Source organism: Sinocyclocheilus anshuiensis, unplaced genomic scaffold, assembly GCF_001515605.1.
Source record: "Sinocyclocheilus anshuiensis isolate Anshui unplaced genomic scaffold, SAMN03320099.WGS_v1.1 scaffold162, whole genome shotgun sequence".
Lineage (NCBI taxonomy): Eukaryota > Metazoa > Chordata > Actinopteri > Cypriniformes > Cyprinidae > Sinocyclocheilus > Sinocyclocheilus anshuiensis.
In genome coordinates, this window is record NW_015542351.1 from 955,621 (window position 1) to 966,204 (window position 10,584).

The 10,584-nt window shown below is 38.8% G+C and overlaps 1 protein-coding gene across 1 annotated transcript; it reads right to left on the reverse strand.

Annotated features, from left to right (window-relative positions):
* Positions 1–721: 721 nt before the first annotated feature.
* Positions 722–9,655, reverse strand: LOC107691507 (transcription factor E2F3-like). The gene is made up of 7 exons (XM_016490126.1): positions 9,180–9,655; positions 6,401–6,503; positions 6,027–6,246; positions 5,728–5,895; positions 5,489–5,603; positions 1,841–1,979; positions 722–1,742 (listed from the first exon to the last, which is right to left on the reverse strand). Exons 1-7 carry the CDS (start codon positions 9,435–9,437, stop codon positions 1,456–1,458), a joined length of 1,290 nt encoding a protein of 429 aa, XP_016345612.1. The 5' UTR covers positions 9,438–9,655; the 3' UTR covers positions 722–1,455.
* Positions 9,656–10,584: the final 929 nt, after the last annotated feature.

Sequence of the window (10,584 nt, forward strand, 5' to 3'; positions counted from 1 at the left end):
AGGCTCAATAACTGTTGCACAGATATAATACACTACGCATCAATTTCTCTTCCCTTTGTGCTTTGCAGTTTTTAAGTGACGCCATGTTGCTTCAAGCGCATCATTCTGCGCACATTGTAAGCGCTTCGTGCTCATAGACTGTAAAAAAACAGTTCGTGCTGCACTGTATTTGTTTTGTCCCATCATATCTATCATGTTGTTGCCTTATTAAAAAATATGCTATACATTCAAAAGAAATGTATTTTAATTTTATAGTATATACTTAAACATATGAATGTTTTTAATGAATGGATTTTATAATACAAATAGCAATGTGTAACATTTTACCATATTTAGTGCAACACTTTTATTTGTTCCCCACAAAATATTGTTTTTTCACTAAAAGTTTGGATTTCTAAAATTATTGTGCACTGATTTTTCTAGAATAACTTGCCGCCGAATTATCCACTAACCTAGTTTGATACATTTTTGTCATAGATTATAAATATACATAGGCCTATATGTTTTCATATTTATTGTTTATTTTATTTTTCTTTATAATGAAGTAGTCTGTATCTAGTGGATTGTTAAAGAATGATTATCAGTTCCACACACAGAGATATATAAATTCTACATTTATTTAAATGGGGGAAAAAAACTTCACTGGTATCGGATGGATATCGGTATCGGCCAATACCAAACCCTAGGTATCGGAATCGGTATCGGAGGCAAAAAAGGCGGATCAGAGCATCCCCAATTACATTATTATTTGAATCACACCGAAATGGATGAACAAGTCCTTTCCTCATTTCTTTGCACAAATCATTTGGTAACAAAGGGGACAAGACACTATAGCTCAGATTTTACCCAGAGATCACTAGATCGCCACACAAAGCACTCGCTCCTTGATCAGTGCACTGAGATACTGAACACTGTCATAAAGCATAATAACTGACAGAGCACCAAATGCACTTTGGATCATTCAATAAAAGAACTCCTCGCTGATCTTCTTTGATATTTAGATAGCCTATGATGCAGAGAGGTTTCTTTTTCCCCATGAAAGCAAGCAAGAGATGATCTCAAAAGGACAAAAACGTTCACATTGAGAGTAGAGAAATACTCTATTTTGAAGAAATTGTGACCTTTTAGGTGTTATTTGTAGAGGCGGCCATCAGGAAAACCAGTACAACAAAGTTCATAGACAAATCACACAGCTCATGCAATTCACCACACTAAAAATAACTTTAAAACCACATTATTAGGGTACAGAAACCCATCTGAACAGTATCAGACAACAGAAACCTTGGATCCTGTAGCGGTAAACCTAAAGATCCAAGTGTAAACGCTCAATGTCAAATGCGACAGGAATTCATGAAATTCAGTCTGTAGTTATCCCCACCAATCCAGATTTCATTCAGGAACTAAAAAGCACCGTCAACTAACTTGAAAACGGGTCCGGATGGCCTCCGGGTTTGCTCATATCCTGAGCAGGTCATCCAGAGCTAGTGTGTCCAGGTCGCAGGAGTCAAACAGATCGCTTATGCCCTGCTCATCACCCAAGCCCAGCATGTATTCATCGCTGAGAAGAGCAGGAGACAGCGGCACGAAGGGGATGGACTCCTCTGGCTGTTGGAGAATGGAGGACAAGGAGGAACTGAGGGGTGACATGGGGGCACTTCCAGTTAGGGGCCCATAACCATTGACGCTACCGTTAGCGCTGCCGTTCGTCTTCACACCATCAGCCATTCCATCTGTAGCGGCTTCTGAAAAGATAAAGAACAGGAAAATATACTTGAAGGAAACTTTTTTTTGGAAGGAATAGATGTTATTGTTGTACAAGTTTTGCTGAAGTAGTTCTTGCCTTGGGAGACTTTGAGAAACGCAGGGTGATTTCCATTCACATCAAGGCCGTTTTGCAGCAGGCTCCCGGAGTCACCTCCATCCGTACAGAGGAAAACATCAATGGGACCCTTGGAGCTACTCAGGTGGACCTGTAAACTCTGAATGGACAAAGGATTTTAAAGGGGTCCTATTATGGTCTTTTACAAAGTCTTGATTTTGTTTTTGGGGTGTACTAGAACAGGCTCTTATACTAGGTTGTTCGAAAAACAAATTTTTCACATTTTACATTACTACAACACCTCTCTCCCCAGTCTGGCATGAACGGCTCGAATAGTTCCTGTATCAAATGAAGGCCCACCTTCTGAAATACGAAATGTGCTGTGATTGGTTAGCTGGGCCAGTGTGTGTTGTGACTGGCAACACTCGGCGCCTGGTCGGGAAATGTCATGCCTCTTACCATAGCTGCCTGTGAGCTTCAGTGTAAATATTGCGTCAAAATCAAATCAAATAGAGCGAGATTTAAACCCAGATGATTGTAACCACTCTAAGTTCGTCTGCCTTGGGAAAGCTAGCGTGTCTCCGACATAGTGATAACACTCGTTGCCTTCTCTAGTGCAGCTCAACCAGGTCTCATCCCATTCGTCGATATTTGTGATATCACAAATCCCGGAAAATATGCGTTGTAGTCCAAACGAGTTGTTCGATGTAGTTTTTGAAAAGTGATTTCTGTTAAATAAAATATCTCCTTTTGAAGTGGACTTTGAGCTTTGTAACGATGCAGATCTTTTTTATGCTCAAACAGCAACATTACAGACTAACTAAAGTTGAAAAAGTGAAAAAGCATAATAGGACCCCTTTAAGTATAAAAGGAACAAATATAAAATCACTTTCACTTCAATGAGCTGCCTCTACTAGAACCAAAGTAACTATTAGGCCCTGTTTACACCTGGTATTAAGATGTGTTTTGGTCAATCAGATCACAAGTAGATGAGGGAGACACATTCCCGTTTACACCTGCTGTTTTAGTCTGTCTTGTCCACTTTGGTCTCGATTTCTTTTTAGGAGAGGGTCTAAGGGCGGGTGTATTTATGGGCTTTTTCCTGATCTTTCATTCTAATATTGTGAAATAAGCTCGCGCAACTTAAGAACGTGAAAGGAGCCAACAGAAACCATACATTTGATAGCCGCCAAACACCGTGCATGTTTCCATCATCCTGCTTTTATGTGCATTTTGTAGTATCGCATCAGAAACAAGTGACGCAAACGCCAAAATTCGGGGAAGAAAAAAAAAAAATGTAAACTTGCTTGGTGGTTTTTGACTAGTGTGAAAAAGAGTTAATGCGAATAGTGGAAGATGAAAACATTTACCAAATAAATTCCTCCATGTGCATTAAAAAAAGTCATGTGATTTTGCGTGATGGGATGGCATAACTTGACTAAATAGCAGACTGATCTTGTCTGAATCAATCTGAAATGTTACGGTCATTCTGAAATGCCCAAGCACTCTGTCGTCAAAGTATTTCTGTATAATTGTCTCCCAGAACGGTCTTACACGACTGCGTTCACAAACAGCAGCATCCACCTCTGAAAGCAATGACTGCATTTATGCTGTTTTGTCTGCTTGCTCCGAGGTGCAAGTAATTAAAAATGAAAATTATTATATACAGCGGCTTCTCCTACTTTAATTAGTGATATTTAGTGCCAGTTTATCAGGAAGTGATGGTTTTGATCTTAGTCTTGTTGGATGGAAACGGGGCTTTATTCACAAATGTTTTGTGATATTCCAATTTTGCGCATAAGTTAAATTCGCAACTTTGGATGGACACAACTATTGTGTGTTTGTGTTAGAAATAGGGATATGCCGGTATCAGATTTTCATGTTGCGATTAATTGCTAATGAGAGTGAAAGTGCGCTTTCATCCAGAGCATCTCTCACATGTTCTGCCATGTGCTTCTCATCCGCACTTGTTTACATCAGAGTGCGCGTCTTTCACGCAGCATACAGCGGTGTTGTGCATTTTGACCAGTTGATGGGAAAAGTATTCTTAAAATGCATTCAAAATTCTGAATAACTTGTAATATATAATTATTCACGGTATTTAGAAGAGCCCACGATAACAATATCGTGCACACTCATTACCGTGATATATCGCATTACCGAAAACCGGCACAAGTCTAGTTACAAACAGGAGTGATTAGAGAACACGGTGCTTTTTACGCGTCTTGGACTTCAAAGTTCTCCTGTCTGGATAGTGCGCTTCAACAACACGTCCTGTAACATTTAAGAATCAGGTCAGTAGGCAAAGAACAGTTTATGGCTGTTCAAATTCATTTGACCACATGAGCATTTAAACTACGAAAGCAATCTGGTCGAATGAGTTTGACTACCTCTGGAAGCACTGGATCTCCGGAAACAAGCAAATTGGAATAACGCTATAGTACACTGGCGAGGAGACATGCCACATGTGCAACACTTGTGTATTATTAAACATATGCCAAAAGTGCCCATTAGTGCATATTGCCATTAAAAAAAAATAATAATAATTTGATTTTACAATGACATAAATGGGAAGCCAGAATATTAACAGGCAAATGCAAACCACAAACTATGATTCATTGACCCTGAAGACATAATGGGGAGCTTCACCTAGAAGCAGAAACCTATAAGTCTTGAATGATCCAGCATGATTTGGTTGTGCAGTTATTAACAAATAGGGTGCATTTCAAAGAGTTTATCAATTGTTCATTCCATCTGCCACTTGTTAGGGATGTATGAACTGAAGGTCAGGAGGAGGCATTTGACAAGCTGCGACTTTAATAACCTTGTTTATTTCTGATATTTTTAAGTTTGTAAAAGTTTTGAATGGTTGGTAACAAATTAGTTGCCAAATTGGCTGGTGAGTGAAAATGTTAGTTTCAGTCCTGATTATTTTAGTTATGCTCTCCGAATTAAATATGAATTGTTTATTCATGTCATAACAGCAATCAGTCAACCTTTTTATTGTGTTATATTTACTGATTGAACATGACAATGCAAATCTAGACTACACGGTTTGTGAATGAATGACTCCAATGAAGAGGTTTTTTTTTTTTTTTTAACTGTCAAATTGACTCGAATTATACGGCTGTTGTTAAACACATTCATTTTGTTGTAGCATTTAAAATGGATTACCAACAAGGCTTCTGAGAAGTTGTCGAACATATACATAACATGCTATATACGGTAAGATTTCAAACAGTCCTCAACTTGTCTCGTTTTCGGTGTGAAAAGGCCTTTACATGCATAAATTCAAATTTAAAATTATTTACCTCCTTTGGGTCAGGCACCTCCAACTTCGTTTCCGATGGTGCTTTAACCGCTATGACGGTTTGGTCTTTTAGGCTCTTTATTCTTCGGATGTCCTGATAGGTCACATAAGCATATGTGAGAAAGGTTAAGGACTGTGACACTTAAATCAGTGCACTAAATGGACATTTATACGGCTGTTGTTAAACACATTCATTTTGTTGTAGCATTTAAAATGGATTACCAACAAGGCTTTTGAGAAGTTGTCGAACATATACATAACATGCTATATACGGTAAGATTTCAAACAGTCCTCAACTTGTCTCATTTTCGGTGTGAAAAGGCCTTTACATGCATAAATTCAAATTGAAAATTATTTACCTCCTTTGGGTCAGGCACCTCCAACTTCGTTTCCGATGGTGCTTTAACCGCTATGACAGTTTGGTCTTTTAGGCTCTTTATTCTTCGGATGTCCTGATAGGTCACATAGGCATATGTGAGAAAGGTTAAGGACAGGGAACAGGGAATTACTTCCATTCCTTTTAGTGCTCTCATTTTCTGGTCTTCAGTGACCATTACACACTTGAGAAATCACAGCTGACTGCTAGAGTAAAGGATATTGCTGACTGTGGATCTCCTCAGTCATCTGCTGGACGTTTCGTGTGCAGGTCTGAATGAGCTCATCCAGCCGTCTCTCCTCCTGAGTGAGCGCCAGCATCTCTCTGGCCAGGCTGTGACTCGGCATGGCTGGAGATGGAAGCCCACCCTCTGACGGCAGACTGGAGCCCCTGCAAACACCGCGGCAGAAGTCAATGCTTAAAACTCTACAAATCTAAAGGTGCTACTAGGAGCTCAAATCTACTAAACGTCCAAAAGAATCAGCGGTGCTTAATGCAAACCACACTTTTAAGTAACCCACAGCCATTGTATGTTGTTCTTTGACTTCTTCTTGATGAGGTGCACCCCCTCCAGCACGTTGGTGATGTCATACAGACGTCTCTTCTGGACGTTGAGCACAATGGCAGCTTTATTGAGATCCAGCACTCCATCGGTGGACTGCGCCAGGAGCTGACAGAACTTTTTAGTCAAGAACCCCAAGGATGTGTCGTATCGGGTCTTCTCCGGTGTGGTTTTGGGAGCTGAAATGTAAGAGGTCGTTCAATCATTCATAACTCTGCAGCAGAAGGAAGGAGGGCTGGTTGGTGATGTAATTAGATGGTATAACTTAATATAGGTGGCTCTACACACTTATCACATCAGCAAAACCGTGGAATGACGGAACGAACGTAATACCTTTGGGGACCTTCAGTTTAAGAGCTCCTTTGCGACTCCGAAGGGATTTAGCTGGCTCGCTGTATTGGTGGTCTGTGATGTCCAGCTCCAGCCTCCTTTTAGCCTGTGTGAAGAAAATATGAAAGATGGCCACTGAACCCTTTTAGTCATACACAGGTTTGTGTGAATCTTTCAGGGTTATTTGATCACATAATAAAAGAACTACACAATTCAAAAGCACAGAAATGCTAAAAATTCCTCATTTTAAGAACAGAACGTGTGCATTATTCATTGCAAATACTGAATCCATCACTTACGTTATTTGGAACAGTTGGCAAAATTATTGGGTAATAAGTCACAAAATATGCGTGTGATATTACCCCCCCCAGAGTAACCCCTTTTAAGTTCCTAGAAGTGCATTTTTTTTATTTTTATTTTTGCAAACTGTACAGGATTCACCTCGCATAAAAAGCAGATGGTAGTTTTACCTAATAATACAACACTTGAAGTCAACAAACTAAGGGCAGGGGGAAGCAAAATGGCAGTCCTCTATTACCAAAGCCTTAAAGGGTTAGTTCACCCAAAAAGTCTGTCATTAATTACTCACCCTCATGTCGTTTCAAACCCGTAAGACCTTCGTTCATCTTCGGAAAACAAATTAAGATATTTTTGATGGAATCTGAGAGCTGTCTGACCCTGCATAGAGAGCAACGCAACTGAAATGTTCCCAAGTCCAGATAAGTAGCAAGGAGATCGGTAAAATCCATGTGACATCAGGGGTTCAACCGTAATATTACGAAGCTACAAGAATACTTTGTGCACAAAAGGAAAAAAAAAAAACGACTTTATTCAACAATTTGTCTTCTCCGCGTCACCCTGTAGCGCCATTTTGGGGAGTATCAGCTGGACGTAAACAACATATGCTGTTCTGTGTCAGCTGCGTCACACGGATACGCTGTTTTTGTTCAGATCAAATCACAACAACGTAGGAAACAGGTCCGGCGTGAGGATGGTTGAACCCCTGATGTCACATGGATTATTTTACCGATCTCCTTGCTACGTCTCTGGACTTGGGAACATTTCAGTTGCATTGCGGTCTATGCCGGGTCAGACAGCTCTCAGATTCCATCAAAAATATCTTAATTTGTGTTCCGAAGATGAACGAAGGTCTTGCGGGTTTGAAACGACATGAGGGTGAGTTATTAATGACAGAATTTTCATTTTTGGGTGAACTATCCCTTTAAACTCAGTGACCACTGAGAAACGTACAGTACCACTGACCCCAAGATAATTATACATGTAGTCGAGATCTATTTTTTGCGTTTTGCATGTTGCAAAAATACTGCTGTCATCATTACATGTTAAATAGGAAATACAGTTTGATGTCATAAGAAGCACACTTTTAACGTGCTGCACAAAAGCATACACGCATTGCAACTTGTTTAAATGTAGATGAAATGCATATTTTGTAGTTTAGGGGGTGAAAAATTACTTAATTACTTTAAAAATGGTTTGATCTTAAAATCAGATTTGCTGAATTTAAGGCACTACATGTTAAGTAATAGCTTGACATGTCTCTATACAAAGAAGACAATAGATTAATTACGTGGTAAACATACATTTTGCATGGGAAAAAAAAAAAAATACCGACAAGCCTAAATTCCATATTTTTAAACACCTCCTCAAAAAAAAAAATCTCAATTATTAACTTTTTTTACATCAGCATTACATTAACAATAGAAGGTTACTAGTTGTATATTTGGCCTCACACTGTTATGGTTTTATGATTAAGGTTCACAATATAATTGAGTTAATCTTATATGATATTTTATTAGTTTTATTGTTGTTCCTTCATTAACCTTTATCTCCCTTTCCCCATCTTTTTCACTTGCAATTCCCTTCAGTTTAGCATAAGACGTTTTTAAATTGAAAACAACTAAATTTAAGTCAGAAGAAGATGTAACGTTAATTGCTGCATTGTTTAATGTCCTGAAACCTATAAAACAAAAGTTTGATCTCTTGATGAACCGTTTCAATTGGGATAATATGAACACCATCGACCTCGCGTATGTCAAATTATTTAGTAAACTGATGCCAGTCAGGAGTTTTTGCAGTAAATAACGATTTAAAAAAAATCAAGTTAGCAAAGCATTTGGCTTAGCACAGAGTCCGCGAGCTCAGAAATGACTCCATCCCCCATCCTGAGACAACAAGCCCAGGCCTAGACTCCACTAATTCAAGCTTTTGCGAGTTCAGCAGACTCTTATTAGACCATATCTAGTTGATATTGCATTATATATTGTCTTTATGAGATCTATATAAAGCGATTTACAGCAGCAGCCCTCGAGCTTTCGAAGAAAACTTTAAAAGGCGTGCAACTGGAAAACCAACCGAGTTACAAACATTACACTATTGTAATTTTAAGTTAAAAACAACAACAATGCATTACATCTTGTCTGATACACGTACGTTAGTAATGTCTAATACAGTTAAATCGTGAAAACAGCAGTGACTACGTTACGGAAATGTGCATGGGTCTGTTTGTTGTAAACAATCATCATGCGTCATTACGTATTTTTGGGGGACATTCAATAAAGGTCTTAACGAGTTAAGTATCTAAAACGTGCCGATTAGTTTTGCACAATAAACCTGCCTACTCCAGATATTGAATGCACATAAAGCAGCTCCAGCAGTAGCCATGATGACAGCAGAAGTAGGCTAAGTGGACTTAGCCTAACGACTTAACATTAACAGGATTGAATGGCAACACTTTAAACACCGAATTAAAGCAGACACTTACCGGTGGTCGTCCTAGTGTGGGTCGCAGTCCTGTCCCATGTGTCGCTCCTTGTAGAGGAGTTGTGTACAAACTGTCAGCAGAAGCCTCGGGCACACAGACATTATTAGTGGACGGCGGTGTGTTTATCTGTAAACGGGCTGCATTGGAATAAGATGCACACCGTCGATCGGAAACCGCGCTAAAAACACCGTGTTGTTCACCTCTAACAATCCCTGTTAACATTACTTGTCCTGGGACCGAGGAACCCCCCTTTCTCATGATCCTCAGAGGCGCAGGTTCCCTTTGTCCCACTTGTGCTTTGAGGCTCGTTTTCTATCAAATCCGAGCGAGAGGATATAAAATAATCATAAATGATTAAAGCACACAGTGTTATGAATGCATCGCTGCAATATGAGTGAAATTGCTAAAGCCTAAGACACCCGATGTAAGCGATTAAAATGCGATGCAAACTCCCTCTCGCTAGAACGAAAAATGGCTCCAGGAAGCGGACAATGAAGTAGGGGATGAGGTTTACGCGCGCGAAAGGTACTCCCGCGAAACTCAGATTTCCCGGGAAATATTTAAAACGGATTTGCATGTGCGAAATCATTCGCCAGCACCGATCTGTTCTCCGCCCTCAAGTGCTGACGTGTAGGTATAGTGGAGCCAATGAAAACGCACGATGGCGGATTGTTTTGTTTTTTTAAGTACACCAGTTTGTCATCTAGAGCGCGCTAGATATCCGACACATTCTGACCGCACTTGATAGGTTATTTTAAAACTGGAAAATAAGCCTAAATTTAGTAGATGTTTTAATATTAATTCTAAAAGAAAGATGCACGATACACGTAATTAAGCATTAAGCAAAAAGTACACAAATCTAAATAAAAATAAACAGGTTTAAAACATTAAAATAAGTTTAACAATAGCACCTGAGTGTTAGTTACCCATAGCTAAAAATAAATAAATAAATAAATATAATATTTTATTTTGGTTACTTGCCAAGGCAACATTTCTAGTATTCAAATTACTAAAACTAAAACAGAAATAAACAGACAATTTAAATTTAAAATAGACATATTTAATACACAACTAAATTACTATTAATTCAACTTTAAAATAAAAAGGAATATATATAAACTAATTCAAAATTATCATTAAATACTATTAAATTATTTAAACAATACTAAAATTACACCGAGAGGCATTATTTCAAGTCTTCTTTCCACCACCTCAGGATTATAATATGGGCAGAGAATCCGTGTGTACAGTTTTAGAAAACCTTAAAACTGGCCTACAGAAGGAAAAAAATGTATTACAACTTCTGAAATACAAACTGGCCATACTGTAGAGTTAACACTACTCAGTACATGGAAATCTTAAGTTGTACAGTTGAAAAAAATGAAACTGGGGGGGGGGGGGGAGC

Bases quoted from the DNA above. Each gene is read 5' to 3' on its own strand.
- LOC107691507 (XM_016490126.1), bottom strand. From the start codon at position 9,437: ATGAGAAAGGGGGGTTCCTCGGTCCCAGGACAAGTAATGTTAACAGGG. The intron at 5,896-6,026 runs GTGGGTTACTTA...CGGTGTTTGCAG, and splicing joins AAGAACAACATACAATGGCT to GGGCTCCAGTCTGCCGTCAG. The intron at 5,604-5,727 runs ATATCCTTTACT...AACCTTTCTCAC, and splicing joins GAGGAGATCCACAGTCAGCA to ATATGCCTATGTGACCTATC.